The sequence below is a fragment of the Callorhinus ursinus genome, unplaced genomic scaffold, assembly GCF_003265705.2.
Source record: "Callorhinus ursinus isolate GAN/ISIS: 27379988/994484 unplaced genomic scaffold, GSC_fseal_2.0 scaffold49, whole genome shotgun sequence".
NCBI classification, from domain to species: Eukaryota; Metazoa; Chordata; class Mammalia; order Carnivora; family Otariidae; genus Callorhinus; species Callorhinus ursinus.
In genome coordinates, this window is record NW_027397111.1 from 3,013,378 (window position 1) to 3,040,320 (window position 26,943).

A 26,943-nucleotide genomic window follows, 5' to 3' on the forward strand; every position below is an offset into this window, starting at 1 on the left:
ATGAAATACACTCTCCTGGATCTAGAACAAAATGGCATGCCTGAGATTCGATCTTTCATGGCATATCTTGGTCTGTGTTGCAACATGCAAGGGAAGTGCAGAAGGGATTAATAAGCTTACAGAAGCCCATGATCTGACAAGAGAAGGTAAAGAAATGGGCTCTGGGAGCTGAAGTGCCAATTGTTATTCTCTTTAATAAACATAACTGCCTCTAACTTTCTTTAAATACCAGATTTCCTGAATGGTACCCATATAGTAGATGTAAATTTTGATAAATACTATGGATTTTAAAAAAAATTGTGTCTATTTCTTTTCTGTTTAGGGAAAAGACATTGCCTTGGAGAGCAGCTGGCTCGGATGGAGATGTTCCTGTTTTTCACAGCATTGCTCCAGCGGTTTCACTTGCATTTTCCACACGGGCTGGTTCCAGATCTGAAGCCCAGATTAGGCATGACATTGCAACCCCAGCCCTATCTCATCTGTGCAGAAAGACGCTGAAAGTGCTGGCCGTCTTGTGGGAAAAGGTTATCTGGTTGCCTTTTACCCCTGAACCTTGATTATCTAACCAGTGTGTGTGTTTATACAAAAATCACAGCATCATAAAGCCAAACAAACACAGTCTTTGAAAGTAGTACTAAAGCAATAATAAGCATTAAGTACAGTTTTTTCCAAGCTTTTGTGACTTCTGAGGTGGAATTATCTGTGGAGGAAAACAAAGGTACAAATGACAGGTGTTGCTTAAGTAAGCAAGGCCATGGATGCCCTAAGCAGAGCCTGACTTTTCAGCCTCTTGTTGAACACCGGGTACCCATTTTCCTTTCTTGACTCCATCTTGCTCCTGTCCTGGGGGCTTTGCTTCCAAATGCCAATGCCAGTTCCCTTCTAATAAGATATTATCATTAGTGGGTAGTGTGGTAGGAGTCCAGTTTAATAGAGAACTAAAGAAATTAGAACCTAAATAAATGAGTTTGGAGGACAGGTATATTAGACATAGTGGCAGATAATAGAAGAAATATTAGAACCTGCCAATGCTTTCAAATCTTGCTCCCTATTATGTGTGCATAAGAATTACCTTGTTCTTATTACAAATGAGGGTCCCTGTGACCCAAGTATTCATCCCCATAGCACCAGTTCAGTAGAAGGAAATTACAGTAATGTAATTATAATAAAAAATGACACCCCAAAAGTAATTATTAATTCTTCATAGACACAGACATTTTTCCTAGTACACGTTTTTCCTAAACCAATCACAGATCTTAAAGATGGAATCATTTTACCTTTTAAAGGTCTCCAGCCATTTCCTTGGATTACTGTTATTTTTCTGAAGAGAATACTATACAAATCAAAAAAACATACTTTAGAGCATTATGGGCTTCTAGTAATAATGATGCCAGGAAAATAACTGTGAACTGTGACCGTCCTGATCAAACTGGTAGGTATATTAACCCATTTATAGTTTTTTTGACATGATTTCTGCTAAGGTTGTACATCAAGGATTTCTGCTCTTGTAACTTGGCTCATGAATAGTTGCAGCCTTAGAGTAAATGCACTTAACAACGACTTCTGTTAAGAATATGAATTTAACCTTAATAATCTCATCTGTTGAATCTTTTCAAGTTTCTCTGTGATGAATCAGGAGTCTTTGCATCTCTGATATATTAAGATGTTTCTGGTTGCAAGAGGAAAAAATCCTAGGCAAATTTACTTAAAGGAGAAATTAGGCGGTAATGTGGCAGTTTTAGAGTAGGTATGACCTACATACTCCATGGTATCATCAAAGATCTGATTGTTTGCATTTTGCGTCCCAGATGGTATCAGCTTTATCTTAAGACTGACTCATGGAAGTTCATGTGCTTTGCCTCCTTGTTTAGACTGAGCTTGGGTTGTTTCTGGGGGAGTGAGGGAGCTTTTCAGATATTCTCCCAAAACTGTTCTTTGTGTCCCATAGGTCTTAACTAAGTTACATGCCCATCTTTTAAAACTCTGTCTTTTGAGTGGGATTATGGTTCACTTAGGCCTGACTACTAGAGCCAATGATGGAGTTGGCTTCTCCCAAAGTACATGTGCTACATTGGGCTAGTATAGTTATCTATACAAAAATAAAGAGAGTTATAAGGAGAAGAGGAACTCCTGACTAGCAGACTAATTAAAATAGCGAACTCACTGCCCTCTAACCACTTGCTAAGCCAAGCAACTTTCCCACCTGCTTCCCTGACTCTTGACAATTGTATTCATTCAAATTACTTTTTGATCTTTGCTTTTCCTTTGGCACAGCAAATCTCTCATCCCTGCGCCTCCTACTTACTGTCATTTCTCCTATATATGCCTAGGTTGACCTCTACAGACTGGGGATTCTGGAAGCTTGGTGGTCTTAGGAAAGAAATTTAGTGAACTAGAATAGATTATAATCAAAATTAAGGCGGTCTTATGTTGCTCTTGATTACTACTATCACTATTTTTTTCTAGGATGATTAAAACCTTCATAAGTCTACAGAGAATAAAGAACATGCTATTTATTTTCTTTACCTTATATCTAAAGAAATGTCTATTTTTTCTTACTGAAATTAAAGCCAACCTGACAAAAATCATTTAAAAATGTAGATTTATAACTTGTGAAAGGTAAAAAGTTTTAATCTCACTTAATGTGCTCATGTTATAGCCAAAGAAATAGGGATTCATATAGAGGAAGTGATTTCTCTAGTTCATAACAAAGGCATGTCCTTCCTCCCATATTTTTGCTCCTAATGCTTTATACTATGCTTTACAGTTTATTATAAGGTTATTTTTTATATAGTGTCAGCTCTTGACTGGAGCCAAGTAACTGTGGTAAAAATAAAATACTGCACTTTTGGAAAAATACAAATTTAAAAAAAAAATTTTTAAGATTTTATTTGAGAGTGAGAGTGAGAGAGAGCATGAGCGGGGAGGAGAGGGAGAAGCTGAGCAGGGAGCCCGATGCGGGACTCGATCTCAGGACCCTGAGATCACGACCTGAGCCAAAGGCAGACACTCAACTGACTGAGCCACCCGGGTGCCCCAGAAAAATATAAATTAACATGAATTAGTAAGTAATCCATAATGGAAAATATTTATTTTGGGGAACTATGTAGTAATAGATTGTGGATCTACTGCAGTGGAAATGCCTTCTTTCTCATCAGTCAGTAGTGAGCTCCTACCTAGAATGTTGGAAATCTAACTTCTGATTCAGAATGGCAACTGAGCATACTTCTCAAATGCCATTGAAATAACTGTAAGGATATTAAAAGGGATAAAGGCATTGAGAATGGGGCTGGGGGACCATATTAGGGAATTATATACTTCCAAGTTCTAAAAGATGGAAGGCAAATGGAATAATATTGAAAGAACTACAGACAAGATCAGGCATAGTCCAAGGCTGAGGTAGAGGTGGGAGCTCATTCTTCACAGGACAGCTATGGAGAAAATCAGTAGGAAAAAAAAGAAAAAAAGGAGAGGAGCTCCTGAGGACAGAAAGAGTGGAAAGAACTCAAGCCATGCCCTGTCCTCACTCTACTTTCTCTTCCTGTTTGTGCAGGTGTAGAACTTGCCCCCAGTGCTGAAGTAAAAAATCTAAATAAATTGAATGCGTAGAAGATGATGGTGTTCCTACAGAGGGATTGGTGCCCTAGATTGGCAGCCCCTAGTTTGGTCTAATTTTGATCCTAAAGTTCTACATCGCTCAAACCGTTAATCAGGTGTGAGGGCAAGTTTCAAGCAACCAAATAAACGGGAAATGTCAGCAAAGGGTTATCATTAAGAATTTAATATATTTAACTATAGAAGTAAGACTAAAATGAAAGAATAAGTGTAACAGTAATACCTAAATGTTTTACACTCTGACAGGATAGAAATAATGCATCTAACAACAAGCAACAAAACAAAGGAGAAAAGGTAGAATGTAGAATAAGCTCCCTGATTGCCCCATGTATAATAAGAATCAAATCAAAGGTAATAATTTAAAACTGACAAATCAAGTAGTAGAATTTTAAGTATATTTAAGAGTACAAAAGTAAAGGATAGGAACATTGCCTAAACTTGGGTAGCGGAAGGTATGGAGGAAGAAGAAGTACAAGCTAATGTTACTCAGAAAAGAAGAGCAGATATTATGTAAAGGTTTAAGTATAAAGAAAACCACTAAATCAAAAATACAAACCTTTCTCAATGTTAAAACTAAAATTACTTTTGTGGTAAAGAGCAAATAATATGAGAGAACTAAACTTAAGTCTCTACACAGTCACATGAAGAAATGTAAATAGGCTTATCTCACCTATTAAAAAGATGTTCAGATTGGATCACAGACAAAACCTAATTCCATATCATGCTGTACATAAGAGACATCTAAAAAGTGAAAAAAGGATGCGCAAAGGCATACTAGGAAATGTAAATAAAAAGAAAGCAGGACTCATGATCTTAATAAAACAAGGTACATTGCAAAGCAGAAAACATAAGCAAGACAAAGAAATGCACTTTCTAATCCTAAAGACTCTAATTCTCAAGGAAGTTATGATAGTTATGAATAACTATTACACTTAATAACATAATAGCATCTTTCATGAAGCAAAAAAACGACAAGAGCTGCATGGAGAAATATGTAGAAGTACCTTAATACCAGGAGACTAATTCACTTCTCTCAGGCTAAGACAAATCAAGTGGACCAAAAAAAAAATGAAGAAGACCCATTCTACATAATCAGTAAGGTAGATCTGGCAAATACACACCAAATTCTATTCGTGATAGTAGAATATGCCATTTTTACAAGTGCCATCTAACATTCATGAAAATTGACCTTATCAGTGGATGAAAAGTGAACTTTGATGAATTCCAGAAGTATAAATAATATAGATTTCATTCTCTGAAAATAATACAATAAGAATGGGTATTAACAAAATAACAAAGCCGGAAAATGAAACTGCCCCTATATCTTGAAATTTTATTTTATTGTATTTTTTTAAAGATTTTAATTATTTACCAGAGAGAGTGTGCACGAGAGAGAGAGCACAAGCAGGGGGAGCAGCAGGATCCCCACTGAGCAAGGAGCCTGATGTGGGACTCAATCCCAGGACCCTGGGATTATGACCCGAGTGGAAGGCAGATGCTTAACTGACTGAGCCACCTAGGCGCCCCTCTTTCTCTAGTTTCTTAAATGGGAGCTTAGAATATTGTTCTGAGACTTTTCCTCTTCTCTAATATGTGCGCGTAGTATTATAAATTTCCCTGAAAGAGAGATTTTATGATGAGGGCGCTATGAAATTTCCATTCCTTAAATTTTATTTACTTATTTGACAGACACAGCGAGAGAGGGTACACAAGCAGGAGGAGTGGGGGAGGGAGAGGCAGGCTTCCCATGGAGCAGGGAGCCCGATGCGGGACAATCCCAGGGCCCTGGGATTATGACCCGAGCCAAAGACATGCTTAACCGACTGAGGCACCCAGACGCCTCAGAAACACTCATTTTTAAAAACAGATTGCCTACACCAGCTTTTTGGGCAATGATGGCAGAGTTGAGTAGTTGTGACAGAAAGTGTATGTGGCACCCTCATGTCTTACCCCTTGGCATGCTGCTTGACACACTGCAGTGATGTGGTTAGAACATGACAGCATTCCCAGCTCTATGCATATATCCGTATTGTAGCATTCTATTTAAAAACCTTAAACTTTAATTTTTTTTACCAGTGGATACTCCTCACATCAAACAAAAACAAGAAGAGAGAAAAAAAGTGAATTTTGAATGTCATGCTTTTAGGGCATAGTGGAGTGTGGATTATTTTAACCAAATTAGGTGGCAAAACATTATGTTTATTACAGAATAGCACGGTAGCTCTGCCAAAAGAATACAGTATGCTTTGGCACTACCACACTAAGCACTCATCACATTATCCCTCATAGAAAAGCAATGGTCAGAAAAATTAGGTCTTTTTTGTTTTTTTAAGATTTTATTTATTTATTTGACAGAGAAAGACATCGAGAGAGGGAACACAAGCAGGGGCAGAGAGAGAGGGAGAAGCAGGCTTCCCGCCGAGCAGGGAGCCCGATGCGGGGCTCGATCCCAGGACCCTGGGATCATGACCTGAGCCGAAGGCAGACGCTTAACGACTGAGCCACCCAGGCGCCCCAAGATTTTATTTATTTGACAGAGAGAGATGGAACACAAGCGGGGGGGCGGTGGGAGAGGGAGAAGCAGACTTCCTGCTGAGCAGGGAGCCCAATGCTGGGCTCGATCCCAGGACCCTACGATAATGACCTGAGCCGAAGGCAGACGCTTAACAACTGAGCCACGCAGGCGCCCCCCAAATTAGGTATTTTTAATGATCTCTAACAATCTAACATTCTAACAATTTCTTCACGAAAAATGAAAATGAAGCTGAGTGGCTCATTTGTTATCCAAGCAGAGATGAGTGATTTTCCAGGCTCTTGATGAGTAAACAGATGTTACCCATACTGTTCAGTTGTCGTTTATTCAAGAAATCCATGCCAAGTTTGACTGAAAATTTAGCCGCGGTGACTGGTCTGCATGAAACAACTACAGGAGAGGATATTTTCAAAGAAGATGAGAAAACACTAATTCAGTACAACTTGAGATGGAATCAGCTAAGATATGTTACAACTGATAGTAAAAATACATGCAGAACATAAAAAAGCATAAACCAGTTGTGATTCATCAGTAGGTACTTTGCACAAAATACTTGAATCTATCATACATTACAAAACTGGTGTTGTCAATGGTGAACTTCATTTATTCTCATGGACTTAACAATCATTAGTTTTGTGAATTTTTGTCAGAAGTAGAAGCTGACTATCCTGACTTGCTCTACCAAGCCACAATTCAATGACTTAGCAGTGATACCATTTTATTGCAAGTTTTTTAGCTCGGGCCCAAAATTGAAATTTTTCTGAATAAGAACAACCACCTTCGGGCGCCTGGGTGGCTCAGTTGGTTAAGCGACTGCCTTCGGCTCAGGTCATGATCCTGGAGTCCCGGGATCGAGTCCCACATCAGGCTCCCTGCTCAGCGGGGAGTCTGCTTCTCCCTCTGACCCTCTTCCCTCTCGTGCTCTCTATCTCTCATTCTCTCTCTCTCAAATAAATAAAAATCTTTAAAAAAAAAAAAAAAAAAAAAGAACAACCACCTTCAACCACTGTTATCAAATACTGAATGGCTTTAGACACTAGCTTTTAGAGTAGACTTGATCGATCTTGAGTTAACCTAAAATTATGTAGCAAAACAGTACTTAGATAGGAAACATACTGAGGTACAGTTGTTTCAACAACCTGATAACACTTTGAATCACAGTATAGTTGACCCTTGAACAACACAAGAGTTAGGGGCACCAACCCCTGTGCAGTTGAAAATCTGGGCGTAACTTTTGACTTCCCAAAAAACTAATAGCCTACTTTTGACAGGAAGCCTTACTGATAATGTAGTCGATTAACACATTTTGTATGTTACATGTATTCTTGCAATAAATCAGAGAAAAGAAAATGTTACTAAGAAAATCATAAGAGGTGCACCTGGGTGGCTCAGTCGTTAAGCATCTGCCTTCGGCTCAGGTCATGATCCTGGAGTCCCGGGATCGAGTCCCGCATCGGGCTCCCCGCTCAGTGGGGAGTCTGCTTCTCCCTCTGACCCTCTTCCCTCTCGTGCTCTCTATCTCTCATTCTCTCTCTCTCAAATAAATAAACAAAATTTAAAAAAAATAAATAAATAAATAAAAAAATAAAAAAAATCATAAGAGGGGCACCTAGGTCACTCAGCCGGTTAAGCGTCTGACTCTTGATTACAGCTCAGGTCATGATCTGAGGGACAGAAGATAGAGCCCTGCATTGGGCTCCGCACTGGGCATGGAGGCTACTTAATATTCTCTCTCTCCCTTTCCCTCTGCCCCTCCCCCCTTACTTATATGCACTCACTCTTGAAAGAAAGAAAGAGAAAATACATTCACAGTACTGTACTGTAAAAAATCTGCATATAAGTGGACCTGCTCAGTCCAAACCTGGGTTTTTCAAGTGTCAGTTTTAACATCAAGCTACTTTATATACTTCTTGTGCTGTCAAAAGTTAAAACAAAAAAATGAGGCCTTCATTCCCACACATCTCTCCAGCAGATATGTTTGTGAGCTCAAACTAAATTTCCAGCAGCACTTTTTCAGAACTAAATGCAAGTGCAAAGGAAATTTCCTATTTCAAAATTTTATTTAACTATGCGATCGAAGTGCTTCCATCTAACTTCCAATGCAAGTGATGGAGTCTGTAAAGTAATGACATGGGGAAAAGGCAAATATTGAAGAATTTAATAGAATTCTATAAATGCCTTCCCAGTAATTAATATACTCAATTAAAATCAGATGCTCATGGATTGATAACAGTATTTGACAGTACCCATCTTTGTGAAAGACACCTTCAAATATGAAATCTGTGAATCTCATTACAGATCAGCATTAACAGATGAACATTTGTAATGTTTTGATGATAGGAAAAATGAACTTCGAGCCCCAATTAAGCAAAATTTTATCTCCCAGAAAAGAATTCCTTTTTTCTCATTAATGAATCTATTATTTTTAAGTACTTAATTATTATATTTCAAATGTTATCAATAAAAATTTTGTAGAAAAAAATTTTCACTCCTGTAAGTACCTACATAATATTTAGGCCTGAAAAGCCTAACATATTTACTATCCACCTGATTTGAAAAAATTTGCTGACTCTGGAATTAGACAAGCAAACTAAGCAATAGCTAGCTAACTTGATTAATCAAGGAAAAAGGATAGAATAAATACTCAAAATATGAAATGATAAGGGAAAGTAATCACAAACAATTTTAATAATCATACAAAATAAACTTACATAACTCAATGCAAAGAAATTTGAAGATCTGAATGAATTGACAAACTATGAAAATAGAATTTACCAATATTAGGGCATCTGGATGGCACAGTTGGTTAAGTGTCCAACACTTGGTTTCAGCTCATTGTGATTGTAGGGTCATGAGATCAAGCCCCATGTCAGGCTCTTTGCTCAGTGTGGAGTCTGCTTGAGAGTCTCTCTCTCTCTGCCTCTGCCTCTCTCTCTTAAATAAATGAATACATACATACATACCAATATTGACCCTAAAAGAAATAGGTTCAAACAGATCAGGTTTCATAAAAGAAGAAGTTGCCAAAGATGTAGGTTTCAAAAAACTATTTGAGCTGATACACTAATAACGAAGTAGCAGAAAAAATTAGGAAAACAATTCCATTTACAGTTGCACCAAAAATAATAGAATACCTAGGGATAAACTTAGGTGGTGAAAGACCTGTATTCTGAAAACTGTAAGACATTGATGAAAAATTAAAGATGACACAAATGGAAAGATATTCCATGCTCATGGATTGGAAGAAAAAATACTGTTGAAATGTCCATACTGCCCAAAGCAATTTACAGATTCAATGCAACCCCTATCAAAATACCAACAGCATTTTTCACAGAACTAGAACAAATAATCCTAAAATTTGTGTAGAACCACAAGATAGCTGAAGCAATCTTGAAAAAGAAAAAGCTGGAGGTATCACAATCCCAGATTTCAAGATATACTACAAGATTATCACAAGTAACATAAGTCGATGGTTCAGAATAGTCCAGAAATAAACCCGCCCTTTTATAGTCAATCTAGGAAGCAAGAATATGCAATGGGAAAAAGATAGTCTTTTCAACAAATAGTGTTGGGGAAACTGGACCGCTTTCTTACACATATACAAAGATAAACTCAAAATGGATTAAAGACCTAAATGTGAAACCCACAACCATAAAAATCCTGGAAGAGTCCATAGGCAACAATTTCTCTGACATTAGCCATAGAAACATTTTTTTTAAGGCATGCCTCCTCAGGCAAGGGAAACAAAGGCAAAAATAAACTATTGGGGGCCCCTGGGTGGCACAGTCAGTTAAGCGTCTGTCTTTGGCTCAGGTCATGATCCCAGGGTCCTGGGATAGCGCCCCGTATTGGGCTCCCTGCTCAGCAGGAAGCCAGCCTCTCCCTCTCCCTCTGCCTGCCGCTCCCCTTGCTTGTGCTTGCTTTCTCTCTCTCTCTCTCAAATAAATGAAATCTAAAAAAAAGTAAAATACATATATATATAAAATATTGGAACTACATCAAAATAAAAAGCTTCTGAACAGCAAAGGAAACAGTTAACAAAACAAAAAGACCGACTGAATGGCAAGGATATGGGAAAAAAAGGTACCCTCATACACTGTTGGTGGGAATGCAAACTGGTGCAGCCACTATGGAAAACAGAGGTTTCTCAAAAAATTAAAAATTGAATTACCATATGCTCCAGTAATTCCACTACTGGGTCTTTACCCAAAGAATATGAAAATACTAATTCAAAAAGATATATGGACCCCTATGTTTATTGCAGCATTATTTAAAATAGCCAGGATACGGAAGCAACCCAAGAATCCATTGATAGATAAATGGATAAAGAAGGTTGGTGTGTATATACACCATGGGATATCACTTTGCCATAAAAAAGAATGAAATCTTGGCGCGAGTGAGGCGGAGGCGTAGGAGTAGTTTCTGCTCGGCGGCGGGCGCTTGAAAGAAAATGTTTGTGGCTCCCTGTCGTTAACGAGGCAGGAAGGATAAATAAGGGTACTCTTATTTCCTAGAGAAGGAAAAAAGGCGATTTAGCCAAGGTTCTGGAAGTTCAAAAACAGTTTTTAATTCCTTTTTGCCTTGATCTTCATCCAACCAGACTGCTAGAGAAAATAGGATCCTGAAGAACTTAGGTGCTCTACTCGAGGTGGCGCTGCCAGTGGGAGGGATGAAAGCAAGAAAGATCTGCAGTGGCACTTAGGGCACGGGCTCCAATGTTTGCCATAATCGCCAGAAGTTCTGCATAGCTATCATAGGGAAGGTTTTCTGCCAACCATTTTGCCAAACCAAGTTTGTTTTCTCGGTAGTCTATGTTATAGATACATGATTTTTCTCAACCCCATGTAAAAATTCCCAGTCCCCCCCCTTTTTTCTTTGGCTTATCTGGCTATTGAGTCGCTTAATTCATTAGGCTTCTAAACATTCTTCTGTCACTTAGTGCAAGTCCCTACCACCTTAAACTTGATTTTTATGATAGTGGCTAAGGTACTATTTTTCCAGCTTCTTCAGTCAAGTCCATCTTAGAGACCACTAAGAGATCAATATCAAAAAACACTGCTTTTGTGGCGCCTGTGTGGCTCAGTGGGTGAAGCTGCTGCCTTCCGCTGGGGTCATGATCTCAGGGTTCTGGGATCGAGCCCCGCATCGGGCTCCCTGCTCAGCGGGAAGCCTGCTTCTCCCTCTCCCACTCCCCCTGCTTGTGTTCCCTCTAGCTGTGTCTCTCTCTGTCAAATAAATAAAATCTTAAAAAAAAAAAAAACAAGAAATCTTGCCATTTGCAACAACATGGTTAGATCTAGAGGGTATAATGCTAAGTGAAATAACAGTCTGAGAAAGACAAATGTCATGATTTCACTCATATGTGGAATTTAAGAACCAGAAAAAGACAAAAAACCAGACTCTTAGTGGTTGCCAGAGGGGAGGCAAAAGGGGGCATGGGTGAAATAGGTGAAGGGGATTAAGAGTACACTTATGATGAGCATTATAGTGTATACCTGAAACTAATATACCACTATACATTAATTATACTGGAATTAAATATAATAAAATGTAAAAAAATATTTGAGCTGTCCCATAACATAAAAACAAAAAGGAAACTCTAAAATGCTTTTTTGAAATCAAAACAAATTTTATTAAATTCTTCAGAAAAGATCCACCACTACATTTAAAATTAATGTATATGGGGGCGCCTGGGTGGCTCAGTTGTTGGGCGTCTGCCTTCGGCTTGGTTCATGGTCCCAGGGTCCTGGGATCGAGCCCCGCATCAGGCTCCTTGCTCAGCAGGAAGCCTGCTTCTCCCTTTCCCACTCTCCCTGCTTGTGTTCCCTCGCTTGCTGTCTCTCTCTCTGCCAAATAAATAAATAAAATCTTTAAAAAAAATAAATAAAAATTAAAATTAATGTATATGATCAAATAAAGTTTAGTCTTGGAACATAGGAATGGTTCATCATTAGGAAATATTAATCATATACAAAGAATTGAGGTGGATATCTTCATAGATGCTGAAAAGTCATTTCTTAAAAAGATTTAAAATACAGATTAGAATGAATACATGAATATATACATATATACCTATTTTAAAAGAATATGTATATTTGCAAATATATGTACATAAAGTATATATACACATTCCAAATCTGAAGTGGAAATATTGGAAATATTATACTCTTCCTTTAACGTTAACAAGCAAATGAGTCCACTATCATCACTACTGTTTTCACATTGTACTAGCTAACACAATTAGACAACATTAGATTGAAAGAATTGGGGGGGAACAAGAGTAAAAGTATTTCTATTTGGAGATAGTATGACTATATCCCATAGAATCCATGAGAATAAATAGATAATTCAATAAAGTAACAATGTAAAATTAAAATACAAAAACATCAATAGCTATTCTATGTCCAGCAACCATTAGGTGTATAAAAGAGAAAGAAAAAATACCATTTTTTCAATATCGATAAAAATGAAATAGCAATAGCAATAAAAATAACAAGAATATGTAAAAGATGCGTGGGAAAAACATTATAAACATTATAACACTCTTGAAAGAGCCTAAAGGAGACTTGTACAAATATTCTTAAGAAGACAACATAAAGACGTCGGTTCACCATAGGTTAATGTATACATTTAATGTGGTCAGGTGTTGTTTTTTTTTTTTAAATAGAACTAGACAAGCTGTTTCTAAACAGCTGTTTCTAGTATAAAGTTTGAATAATAAGATAGAATAATAGGGGTGCCTGGCTGGCCTAGTTGGTGGAGCATGTGACTCTTGATCTCAGGGTTGTGAGTTCGAGCCCAATGTTGGGTGAAAAATTACTTAAAAATAAAATATTTAAAATAATCTTTAAATAAATAAAATAGCTAATGATATGAATAGATAAATAGAAAAATGACAAAGAAAAATCCAAATACATTAAAAAAATCAAGTCAGTGAAACAAAGATGGAATTTATTTATTTTACTTTTTTTTTTTAAGATTTTTGTTTGAGAGAGAGCATGAGTGAGGGGAAAGGGCAGAGGGAGAGGGAGAAGCAGACTCCCTACTGAGCAGGGAGCCCAATGCAAGGCTTGATCCCAAGACCCTGAGATCATGACCCGAGCCGAGTGCAGACGTTTAACCGACTGAGCCATCCAGGCACCCAAGATGGACTTTTTAATAAATGGTATTGATATTGAGAGTACTCTGTAGTGATTTGGAAACAGCTAAAAATTTGGATTTGTATTTCATAACATATGCCTTGATATACTATAAATGACTCAAAAGCTTAAATTTATAAAACAAAGCCATAAAAATGCTAGAAAACATGGGTGAATCCTTCTTTTACTTTGGAAGTTAAAATTAGAAAGCCTTTCTAATTACAACTCAAAATCCAGACAGTATAAAATAAGACAATTTTGGAGACTGGGTCCACATTCTGTATGTTGGTTTTCCTTTTTTTGTTTTTGTTTTCTTTGACATGATTTATCCTGGTGATCTCTCCATATCACTATATAGAAATGATCCCCACCTAGTGTAACAGAACTTTGTGAATCAGGGCTGGTGCATGTAACCAATAGGATGTGATGGAAGTGATAATGGTGACTTCCAAGGCTTGTCTAAAGGCATTGCAATTTTTCACCTTGGTCTCTGAGCTCTCATTCTATGGGAATCTGGCCACCATGTCATGATGACACGCAAGGAGTCTCACATACAGAGAAACTGAAGGCCTCCCATCAATTGCCAGGATCAACTTGCCCACCATGTGAGTGAGCCACCTTGGAAATAGATCCTCCTCAAAATTTCAGATGACTACAGACCCAGCTAGCATCTGACTGTGATCTTAGGAGAGATCCTGAGCCAGAACTGCTCAGGCAGCCATTTCCTGACTCATAAGAACTACAACGGATGATTATTACCAGTATATTTTGGGGTGATTTCTTAGAGAACATTAGCTAATGAATACAAAGAACAATGTTTATAATGTTTTTCCCACGCATCTTTTTGTATGAAGTGGAGAATAAAAATGTGTCTTTGTGCACGTATGCACTTGTATTTGAATAAAAAGCACTAGATGGATTAATACAAACTAATGAAAATGGTCATTCCTAGGAAACTGAGAGAAAGGGGTAGATGAGGATGGGATGGAAGTGAGACATCTTAGTGTGTGTTCATCTTTTATTAAGGTTTTGATTATTAGTAATTGTATTTATTATATATATAATACAAACACATATAGTGACTATATAAATATAAATGAATAGAATTGAAACCACAAAAAACAAAAGTATTTTTGAAAATTAAAATTCACCTTTTTTAACAAAATAACACACAGATTAAATTGGGAACGCTGGGGCGCCTGGGTGGCTCAATCGGTTAAGCGTCTGCCTTCGGCTCAGGTCATGATCTCAGGGTCTGGGATCAAGTCCTGCATCGGGCTCCCTGCTCCGCGGGGAGTCTGTTTCTCCCTCTCCCTCTGCCTGCCGCTCTGCCTGCTTGTGCTATCTCTCTGTCAAATAAATAAATAAAATCTTTAAAAAATAAAAAAATAAAAATAAATTGGGAACGCTAAGGAAATTGGGCATGCTTATTTTCAAAGGTCCCAAGTGATTTTAATGTGCAGCTTATATATATAGAAACACTGTCCTAGGAGAAGCACTTTTTCAACTTTCCAAAACTGACAGGAACAGTAATGGAAAATTTAAACAGTGCTATAACTAATAAAGAAATTGAATTGATAATTTTCTTTAAATTCAAAAATTTCGGGACACCTGAGTGGCTCAGTCAGTTAGGTGTCTGCCTTCGGCTCAGGTCATGATCTGAGCCCCACATCGAGCCCCACATCAGGCTTCCTGCTCGGTGGGGAGGCTGCTTCTCACTCTCCCTCTGTCTGCCACTCTCTCTCTGTCAAATAAATAAAATCTAAAAAATACATATATATATAAATAAATTCAAAATTGTCTTTAAATTCAACATTTTCTTTAAATTTTCTTTGTAGACAAAAAAAAATTCTAGGTTTAAATGAATTCACCAGTGAATTCTAATGACAATCTTATACAAATACTTCTAGAGAATAGGAAAAGAAGGCACACACACCCCCAAATGATTTTTCTCATGCTAGAATAACTTTGATACCAAATTCATGTCTATTTAAAGAAAGGGAAACTGTAAGCCATTTTCACTCATGAACAGAGATGCAAAGAAATATATATGTGTAAATCACACACATAACCAATATTCTTATAAGGACACCAATCAGATCAGATTAGGGCCTCCATAATAGCCTCGTTTTAACTTAATTGCCTCTTTACAGGTCCCTGTCTCCAATTACAGTCACATTCTGAGGTACTGGGGGGTTAAGACTTCAACACATGGATTTGGGGGTATACAATTAAACTCATAATGACTAGGTAATGAAGAATTCTGGGGCCAAGATCTAAACAAAAGAGGAAATCTGGAGAAGTGTGCTTGGATTGTGTCACACTCATTTTCTCTTGGAGCTGGGAACCAATCTGGGAGAGGCAACTCAAAGGCTGAGAAGTTAAGCACAGTTTTTGATGGATTCACAGAGCTAGGGGCCAAAAACTTGGAGAACATAGCCTACCAAGGGACCCTAAAAAGCTATCCTTTCAGAGTAAGAGTGAAAAAATGGGCTACACTGAAGTTGAAGCCCAGCTTTGATTTACTTTAGTCCCTGGTTGGACTAAGGTGATTCAAGATTACTAATACTAATGCCCCAGCATCCTGCCAAAGGCAAACAAATCCTCTCTAGAGGAAGATAAAAATCCTAGGTCTGAAATATTTCTTCAATTTTTTCATATACATTGTTGGCACTAAATGATAACTAGCATGTAAGGAGACAAGATAATGACTAAAACCAAAAGAAACAACAGACAACAAAGACCTTTAACGGATCCAGATAATAGGATTATCAACCGCAAACTTTACAATAAACATGCTTAATACATTTGTGGTGGACACTCTTGTTCTCTCTCTCTTTTTTAAGATTTTATTTATTTATTTGACAGAGAGAGAGCACAAGCAGGGGGAGAGGCAGGCCCCCCGCTGAGCAGCGAGCCTGATGTGGGGTATGGATCTCCATCCCAGGACTCCAGGATCATGACCGGAGCCAAAGGCAGACGCTCAACCAACTGAGCCCCCCGGGGCCCCACTCTTAATCCTCTACCATGATTTATTTACTAGGTGGATTCACTCACTCCACCTATATACCCCTACTCGTACTCCCAAGTGTAAGCTGCTCATACTCTTTCCCAGAAGAACTGTCCTCAATTGGTGAGTTCATCTCTCGAAGAATTCCCTGGGAGGTTAGCCTGAACCCTCCCATCCCTGCCCCAGAAGGCAGTAACTGACTAATTCAGGAGTATTTAAGTTATATACACACACCACTTGCCTCAAAGAGGACAACTGTATGATGCTATTGGTGTTTCAGAACTCCATCCTATGGGATCAGGCTGAGGACTTCAACCACATCAATATCTTGGGCTTCTTCCCCTGCCTTATCCTTCTCCCCTCAGAAGTTTTCCCTCAATAAATCAGTTGCACAAGAATTCCTAGCTCAGGCTCTGCTTCTAGGAAACCTAACATAATGTTCAAGATTGAAAAATTCATCAGAGAATTAAAAATCATAAAATGAAAATTCTAAAACTGAACCATAAATTAGCTAAATTATAAGAACTTAGGGGATAGATTTAATAGTGGACTGAAATGTAGTGAAGAAGTGGCTAGAATTAAGCACAGAAAGATAAAGGATGGAAAATGAAAAATGTATAAGAGATGTGAGGGAGATAACAACATTTAATATTTGTGAGCTTGAAAACCCAGAGGGGAAGAAGAGAAAGAATGGGACAGAAGTAATACTTGAAGATGTAATGGCTAAGAATTTTCTAAAACTGATAAAGGACTTTAAGCCAGAGATTCAAGAAGCCCTATGAATGCCATACAGGGTAAATAGAAAAGAAAAAAAAAAAAAAACACTTCAAAGCAACAATAAAACCGATAGCTAATTTCGTAACAGAAACAGTGCCAATCCAGAAGACAAAGGCATGATATCTTTAAATCCTGCAAGAAAATCATCTAGACTATTACATGCAGCCTTGATAACCTTCACTCCAAAAGGTGAAAGACATTTCAGACAAAGAGAATCAGGTGAGTGTCTTCAGCAGGGAGAAGAGACTGAGATGGAGAAGAGGCATGTGAGAGCTTCTGGGGAGACAGCAATGTTTGCTGCATAATGCTGTTCATTGTAGCTTATTTTGCTGCATGTATTTCTGTATACTGCCATGTATATTTCACAAAAACGTTAAAAATTTTACCCATTGTACTCATTTTCTAATTTTTATTTATTTATTCTTAAGAGAGAATCTTTTTTTAAAAAAAGATTTTATTTATTTATTTGACAGAGAGACAACAGCGAGAGAGGGAACACAAGCAGGGGGAGTGGGAGAGGGAGAAGCAGGCTTCCCGCGGAGCAGGGAGCCCGACACGGGGCTCCATCCCAGGACCCTGGGATCATGACCTGAGCCAAAGGCACACGCTTAATGACTGAGCCACCCAGGTGCCCCATGTACTCATTTTTTTTAAAAGATTTTATTTATTTGAGAGAGAGAGAGATTGCGAGTAGGGCGCAGGCATAGGGAGAGGGACAAGTGGACTCCACACTGAGTCCAGCTCAGGGCTCAGTCTCACGACCCCAAGATCATGACCTGAGCTGAAACCAAGAATCGGATGCTCAACCGACTGAGCCACTCAGGTGCCCCCCATGGTACTCATTTTTAATGTAAAAAACATTTCATTATAAATTATCTTCTAAGCAGGTGAGCCTGTATACTGAATGAAGAATACTGAATATTTTTCAAATGTTCCAAATGTTTTTCAAATATTTTTCAAATCATGTGTGGTAATGATTAATAAAAGGTCTTCAATGTTGAGATTTATAAGAAATATATCTGGCCATTCATGCAACAAAAATATATTTCTCATATATATTTGGTCTTCATTCACAGTTCCTGGCTTACAGCTCCCAAAACCCTTGGAATTTCCTGAGTGATAAGAGCAAGGAGAGCATCTTTTGCTATAATGTTTGGTCTCGTTCCTCAGTTTCTAAATAAACACTTCAGAGCCAAAAGGTGAAATGGGTTTCTTGTCACTCATAACAAGCCCCTTTCCACCACAGCTGGGTTTATGTCAATGAGGGGACTTTGGGGTAATGCCTAACTGTGAGGACTCGTTGTCAGGGGAACCAATCATGATCAAAGGGTTGGAACTTTCAGTCCCACCCCTTGATTTCCGGGGAGGAGACAGGGTGGGAGGTTGAATCAATCACCAACGGTAAATGATTTAATTAACAATGCCTGTGGAATAAAGCCTCCAAAAAATCTCAGAAGGAAGTGGTTTGGAGAACTTCCCAGCTGGTGAACCAGAATGCTTTCATGTGCTATTGTGCTGGGTCCAAAACACTGTGAGGACAGAAGCTCCTTTGTTTGGAAACTTACCCTCTGTATCTCTTCATCTAGCTGTTGGTTTGTATCCTCTAATATCCTCTGTAATAAACTGGTAACTTGTGAGTAAATGGATTTTTTTAAGTTCAGGGAAGGACCCTAGCAAATTAATGGAACGCAAGGAGGGGGTTGTGGGAACCTCCAATCTGTAGTCAGTGGGTCAGTCAGTGATTGGTGTCTGAAGCAGAGGACAGTCTTGTGGGACTGAACCCTTAACTTGTGGAATGTGCTGCTATCTCTGGGTAAATAGTGTCGGAATTGAGTTGAATTGTAGGACACCCAGTTGGTGTTGGAGAATTAATTACTTGGTGGTAATGTGAGGAAACCCCATTCCCACATTGGAATTGATTCTGGAAACTTTAGGTTTAATTTTAAAATAAAACTTAAAAATTGAGACTTATAAAAATCTGTCTTTTGAGGCTTTTCTTTAAAAAATGAAGTTCTATCAAAGCTGGACTGTCATTTTGAATGGCAAAAATCAATTATAGCTTAGTTGCAGCTTTTTACATGATATATCCATATTTACTGCACCAAGTCCACATCATTAATTTATCACTTCTATCTGGTCTTGTAGGTATTTAAATCTGTGGCCTCCACTTAAAACATCTGAAGAAAGCTCTCACTTCCGTTCCACTGTGAATCTACTTCTACAGGCTAACTATTCTAGGTTCTTTACATGATTGGGTCCTTATCACTCTTCTCTGGGTCCCTTTTACTTACTAGTGTTTTTTTGTTTTGTTTTGTTTAAAACATATCGCCTGGCTATTTCAGAATGGAGTGGATGCAGACCCAGTATTTTGAGGAATGGAGTTTAAGAAACGCCCCCCACCTTGGTCTTTTTTTTAAACCAGAAAAAAAATACAGGTAATTAATAACAGCTCCCAGTGCTTTTATTAGTAGTGATCTTATTAAACCAGCCCTTCATTTATCCTTTACTAATAGCAGTTATTTGAACTTAAATGCAAGGAATCATGTTTATTCTTCATGAATTTCATCAACTTTATCGTGGATTTTCGTATCTATTGATCTTCTGTGTCTTCAGGCTGATAATATGAAACAGCTGTTACGGGAAAATAAAGATTAAACTTCAGCAGATACCCACTTAATTGTTTTCCTGATGAAATTAATTGTGAATATTCTCATTAAAATCTTATCCTAAAAAATCAGGGAAACCCCAAATGGGAATTTTAACCATGTGAAGCTTTTTCAAGAGAATTAAAATGAGTCTAAGACCCTAAGCTTGAGGACCATTTCCAAACTGAAATTGGTAACAGCAGAATTCGAGACTGTTCTATAAAAAATGCAGTAGAAATTTGTACACTGATAGCACATGACAAAAGTACTAAACTTTCAATTTGAAAAAATCCTTTTTCTCAATTCTTTGGAATTTTCTCTTAAACAGTGATATCATTTATAAGTAATGACAGTTTTGTGTCTTCCTTTCCAATTATTATGGTCATTCTTACTAAGTTTAGAAGCTGTAATGCATTGTTGATGAAAGTGAGGAGAGTGAGCATTCTCATCTGTTTAAAGGAATGACAATTTACCATTAATATGACATTTACTCTAGTTTTTCTTCATGCCCCTAGAACATCAGTTTGCTTCTATTCTCTTTCCCCCTTCCTACCTCCCTTCCTTCTTTCATTCTCTCCTTCTCCCTTAAATGATAAAAGGGTGAATTATTTATCTCATCTATTGAGATGATCTTTTTTTCTTTTTTTTTAAAGGTTTTATTTATTTATTTGAAAGAGAGAGAGAGAGTGAGAAACAACATGAGAGGGGAGAGGGTCAGAGGGAGAAGCACACTCCCTGCTGAGCCGGGAGCCCGATGCGGGACTCGATCCCGGGACTCTAGGATCATGACCTGAGCCGAAGGCAGTCACTTAACTGAGCCACCCAGGCGCCCCTTTTTCTGTTTTGATTGGTTAATGTGTTTAATTACATTAATTATTTTTTAATTGAAATATCATTGTTATGCAATATTATACTCCTTTCAAGTGAACCACATAGTAATTCAGCATTTAAATATATTGGGAGCCCTTACCATAGTGTTTACCATCTGTACCATACAATGTTATTACATTATTATCGACAGTATTCCCTGAGCTACACTTCACATCCATGTGACTGATGTATTTTATAACTGGAAGTTCATACCTATTGATGCCCTTCACCTACTTCACCCATCCTTCCCACCCTCTCCTCTGGCAACCACCAGTTTAATATCTGTATTTATGAATCTGTTCTTATTTTTGTTCATTTGTTTTGTTTTTAGATTCCATATATAAGGGAGAGTGTATGGTGTTTTCCTTTCTCTGACTTATTTCACTTAGCTTAAAGACCTCAAGGTCCATCCGTGTTGTCACAAATGGCAAGATTTCTTCCTTTTTTATGGCTGAATAATAGTCTGTTGGACATATATGCCACATTTTCTTTATTCATCCATCAGTGGACATTTGGGTTGCTTCCATGTCTTGACTATTGCAAAGAATGCTACAATGAACTTGGGGGTGTATGCACCTTTTTGAGTTAGTGTTTGTTTCCTTTGGAAAAAACCCGTAAGTGCACTTACTTGCTGGATCATATGGTAGTTCTTTTTTTATTTTGGGGATAACTTTCATATGTTTGCCATAGTGGCCATGCCAGTTTACTTTCCTACCAACAGCACACAAGAGTTCCCTTTTCTGGGACTCCTGGGTGGCTCAGTCAGTTAAGCATCTGCCTTCAGCTCGAGTCCTGGGACTTCAGGGTCCTGAGATTTAGTCCCCCATTGAGCTCTTTGCTCAGCAGGGAGCCTGCTGCTTCCCCTCCCCACCCGCTGCTCCCCCCACCCCACCCAAATAAATAATTTTTTTAAAGATTTTATTTGTCACAGAGCACAAGCAAGGGGACTGGCAGGCAGAACAGGCAGAGGGAGAAGCAGGCTCCCCACTGAGCAAGGAGCCCGATGGGGGACTCCATCCCAGGACCCCAGGATCATGACCTGAGCCAAAGGCAGCTGCTTAACCAACTGAGCCGCCTAGGAGTCCCAATAAATAAAATCTTAAAAAAAAAAAAAAATCCCTTTTTCCTCTTTCTTGCCCGCACTTGTTAGAATGGTTACTATCAAAAAGACAGGGGATAACAGGTGTGAGGTGATTTTGATTTGCCCTTCCCTGACTGGTGATCAGCGAGCACTCTTCATGCACCTCTTGGCTATCTGTTCCTCCTCTGGGAAAAGGTCCATTCAGAGCCTCTGCCCTTTTTTTTAAATCGGATCGGGTTTTGGTTTTTGTGGTGTTTGTTTTTTGCTATTGAGGTGTATGAGTGCTTTGTATATTTTGGATAGTAACCCCTTATCAGATAGGGCCTTTACAAATATCTTCTCCCATTCGGTGAGTTGCCTTTTTGTTTTTTGTTTTGTTTTTTTAAAGAATTTATTTATTTATTTGACACAGAGAGACACAGCGAGAGAGGGAACACAAGCAGGGGAAGTGGGAGAGGGAGAAGCAGGCTCCCCACCGAGCAGGGAGCCCGGTGCGGGGCTCGATCCCAGGACCCCGGGATTATGACCTGAGCCGAAGGCAGACGCTTAATGACTGAGCCACCCAGGTGCCCCAAGTTGCCTTTTTGTTTTGCTGAAGCTTTGCAGTTTGATGTAGTCCCAGTTGTTTGTTTTTGCTCATGCCAACCTATCAAAAAAATCAATGCCAATATCAATGTCAAGGAGGTAACTGCCTGTTTTCTTTGTGTTTTATGGTTTCAGGTCTTTAATCCATTTTGAGTTTATTTGGTATATGATGTGAGAAAGTGGTCTTTTTTTAAATATTATTTATTTATTTGACAGAGACAGAGAGAGAGCACAAGTAGGCAGAGTGGCAGGCAGAGGGAGACGGAGAAACAGGCTCTCTGCCGAGCAGGGAGTCGGACGTGGGGCTCGATCCCAGGACCATGACCTGAGCCGAAGGCAGCCGCCCAACCAACTGAGCCACCCAGGCGCTCCAAAAGTGGTCCAGTTTCATTCTTTTACATGTAGCTGTCCAGTTTTCCCAGCACCATTTATTGAAAAGACTATTCTTTTAACATTGTATATCCTTGGTTTCTTTCTCATAAATTAACCATATATGTGGATTTATTTCTGGGCTCTCTCTTCCGGTCCTTTGATCCATGTCTGTTTTTAATCTCATTATTATTCTGTTTTGATAACTGTAACTTTACAATAATAGTTTAAAATCAGGAAGCATGATATCTTCAGTTTTGCTTTTTTAAAAAGATTTATTTATTGAGAGTGAGCAGGAGGAGGAGGGGCAGAGTTAGTGTTTTTGTTTCCTTTGGAAAAAACCCGTAAGTGCACTTACTTGCTGGATCATATGGTAGTTCTTTTTTTATTTTGGGGAGAGAAAGAGCGAGAGAAGCAGACTCCATGCTGAGTGCAGAGCCCAATGTGGGGCTTGATCTTACAACCCTGCGATCATGACCTGAGCCAAAATCAAGAGGCGGATGCCTGACTGAGCCACCTAAGTGCCCCTAGTTTTGCTTTATTTTCTTATGATTTGTTTGGTTATGTCTTGTGGTTCCATATAAATTTGTCAATTATATCTCAGTCTTAAAAATGCCACTGGAATTTGGTAGGGATTGCATTGAGTCTATAGAATGTTTTGGGTGGTCTGTACATTTTTTTTTTTTGGTCTGTACATTTTAACAATATTCTTTCAACCATGAGCACTGAATCTTGCATTCATTCACTTTTCTTCAATGTGTTACATTTTTTAGTGTGTATGTTCACTTTTTTTTAAAAAGATTTATTTATTTTAGAGAGCATGTACTTGAGCATAGAGGGGAGGGGCAGAGGGAGAGGGAGAAAAAATCCAAGTGGACTCTGTGCTAAGCACAGAGCCGGTCACCAGGCTCAGTCTCACAAGCCTGAGATCATGACCTGACCTGAAACCAAGAGTCAGTCGCTTAACTGACTCTGCCACCCAGGCACCCCTATATTGTTCACCTTCTTAGTTGTATTTTATGTATTTTCTCTTTGAAATTCTAAGTGGGATTCTTAATTTCTCAGATGTTTCATTAATTTATAGAAATGCAAGAGATTTTTTTTATCAGATATTTCATTAGTTTATAGAAATGCAAGAAATGCATAGTTTATAGAAATGCCAACTTTACTGAACTTGTTTATTCTAAGTTTTTTTTATGAACTCTTTAGGGTTTTCTATATGTATATAATATCATGTCATCTGCAAGTAGAGATGACATGATTACACTTTTTACTTATTTTACATTTACTTATTTTTTTACATTTTACTTCTTCCTTTCAAACTGGAAGCTTTTATTTCTTCTCTGAGTGCTCTGGCTAGGACTTCCAATACTATGTTGAATGAAAGTGGCGAGTGTAGGCATCTTTGTCTTGTTTTTATTTTAGAAGGTTAGCTGTGGGCTTGTCCATCTATGGTCTTATGTTCCTTCCATTACCCACTTTGTTGAGAGATTTTATCATAAACAGATGCTGAATTTTATCAAATGTTTTTTTTCTGCTCTTCTGAGATCATGATTTATCCTTCATTTTGTTAATATATCTATATTCTGTTTTTCTAACTTAAGCTGGATGCTTAGCTCATTAACTTACCAGCCATTTTTCTAATATAAACCTCTAATGCCCTAAGTTTCTCTTCAAGTGCCATTTTCAACACATCTTAATTTTTGGAAAGTAGTACAGGTAATTTAATCGTTCACCTCTACTTATGTTTAAATGCCCTTTTTTTTTTTTTAAGATTTTATTTGACAGTTAGTGAGAGCAGGAACACAAGCAGGGGGAGAGGGAGAGGGAGAGGGAGAAGCAGGCTTCCCTCTGAGGAGGGAGCCTGATACGGGACTCAATCCCAGGACCCTGGGATCATGACCTGAGCCAAAGGCAGACACTTAACGACTAAGCATCCCTTACTGAGCATCCCTTAAATGCCCATTATGATTTACTTAGCCTGGAGTTATTTAGGAGCAATTTCTTTAATCTATCAAGCATACATAGAAATAAGTAACAAAAACTAACTTAAGACTAATGGTCTTGTTGTGGTCAGAGAACATGGTTTGTATGATACATATTCTCTGAAACTTATTAAGACTTGCTTTATACAAGTATGTAGTCAACTTTCTAAGTGTTCTTTGGATTTTTAAGGACAAATTTTTCTTTGCTGGGTTTTATGTTCTGTGTATGTCTAATAAGACTGTTCACTGTGCTGTTTTATATTTTTATTAACTTTTGGTCTGCTTAACTTATTGTGTTAAATCTCTCTTCCAGGTTGTAGAATGACAATTTTTCTCTGTAGTTCTACCAACTTTTGATTTATGCATCTTTGAGATTATTTTATTAGGTAAGTACATGTATTTTATGTACCTGATAAATTGACTTTGCAAAACAGAGGTAATAATACAGTATCTACCTTAACATGGTGGTGATAATATAAATTAACATCAAATCACTAAGAAAACAGTACATTGTAAGTACTACCTACATGGCTGGCTTAAAAAAAATCCTGACAGATTAGATGTGCCCATCCAAAATACTATTTACATTTCTTGTGGGTATTGATATTTTAAAATTTATTCCTACCTTTTCTCCCATTTGCCCTATTGTTTCTCTTTACTCATTTATGACATTTTTATCAATTCCAGGTTTTTTACTCCCCTACCGCGGCCAGTTTAGAAGTTATATACTTTTTAAAACTTTAGTTTCCCTTAACTTTTGCATTTTTCCTAATTTAACAAAGTCTAAAGTTAGTATCTTAATTTCCATTTTGAAACCATATAAGACCCTTAACTTTTTCTTGATTAACATGTTGTTATCCAGGATTTTAAGGCACACAAAATAATTTTTTAGTTCATATAAATAATGATTTAAGACTTACCTAAATATGGTGTTTATTAATCTGTTTACTTTTCCTTCTTGCATTGCCTATCTTCCCTCTGGGTCATTTTTCTTCTTTTCTAAAGTATGGACTTTAAGAATCTTGCTACTCTTTTAAGTGTGGTCAACAGACCAGTAGCATCATTACATCACTTGAGAACTTTTTTTTTTTAAAGATTTTATTTATTTGTAAGATAGAGAGCACACACACAAGCAGGGGGAGTGGAAGAGGGAGAAGCAGGCTTCCCACGGAGCAGGGAGCCCCATGCGGGGCTCGATCCCAGGACCCGGGGATTATGACTTGAGCCGAAGGCAGTTGCTTAACGACTGAGCCACCCAGGCGCCCCCACCTGAGAACTTTTTAAAGAACTACACTCTCAGGGACCTACTTTTAAGAAATACAGACTCCTGAGGTCCACTACAGACTTATTAGATCAGAATATGCATTTTAACCAGATCACAAAATGATTTCTATGTACATTACAGCAAACTTTAGAAGTACTGCTCTAAAAATTTCATTAGGTTAAGTCTGTTGATGGGAAAAGATCAGTGTTTATCTGAAAATGTCTCTTTATTTTACCCTCACTTTTGGTAGTTCTGGTGATTGTAAGTTGACAGATTTTTCTTTTCTTTTTTATTCATTTATTTTTTCCCCTCAGCACTTAGCAGATAGTGTTGTAGTGACTTCTGGCTCCGATTTTTGGTCCTGAGAAGTTTGTCGTCAGTCTTATGGCTACTTGTACCTGGTGAATCTTTCTTTCCTTCCTTTCCCTCCTTCCTTCTTTCCTTCCTTCCTTTTTTCGTTTAAGTTCCATGCCCAGCCTGGGGCTTGAACTCACAACCCTGGGATGAAGGCACATGTTCCACCAACTGAGCCAGCCAGGCGCCCTTGTACCCGGTGAGTTTTAAATTTCTAACTGCTTGCTCATTTTTTTTTTTTTTTGTCATTTTGTGTCTTATTTCCTTAAACATTTCCTGCATGGTTATTTTATATTGTTTTGATAAGGCAATGCGGCATCTGCAGGCATTGGGTAGTCTAAATCTGCTAGTCTCCTTTAGGGTTGTTTCCTTCTGTTTGGTGACTTTTAGCAAAATTCTCCAGAGAAAGAGAACCAATAGGATATACACATCCCCCATCCCTCCAGCACATCCACAGTCTACTCCTTGGGTATACCCTCTCGCAGTGAACGATGCGCACAGTCGCCCAAAGCAGAAATCTGAAAGTCCCGACGGTCTTCTTACCACCATACCCAGTAATCACCGGGGCAAACTGATTCTCCTCCATCTCAGATCTCCAGTCTACTCACTTCTCTGTTGTCCTATCATCTTTCCATGTCCAGATCAGGGAGATCTCCCCATGTCTAATTTTATTCTTCCATTTGACATTAGTATGTTATTTGAATGAGCTTCATAAA

The 26,943-nt window shown here is 38.2% G+C and overlaps 1 protein-coding gene across 15 annotated transcripts in view; it reads left to right on the forward strand.

The window, feature by feature from the left end:
- The window catches only part of CYP2R1 (cytochrome P450 family 2 subfamily R member 1), a 32,819-nt gene extending 13,829 nt beyond the window's left edge, over positions 1-18,990 (forward strand). For 12 of the 15 annotated variants that reach the window (XM_025894188.2, XM_073882876.1, XM_025894191.2 and 9 more), the window contains one exon: positions 323-5,978. In XM_025894188.2, the coding sequence (XP_025749973.1) occupies positions 323-498 (176 nt within the window). In that variant the 3' untranslated portion in view covers positions 499-5,978. Of the gene's footprint in view, positions 1-322; positions 5,979-18,150 lie in introns of those variants that run through there. The other 3 variants (XR_003212587.2, XR_012375348.1, XM_025894190.2) reach the window with 3 other exon arrangements.
- Positions 18,991-26,943: the final 7,953 nt, after the last annotated feature.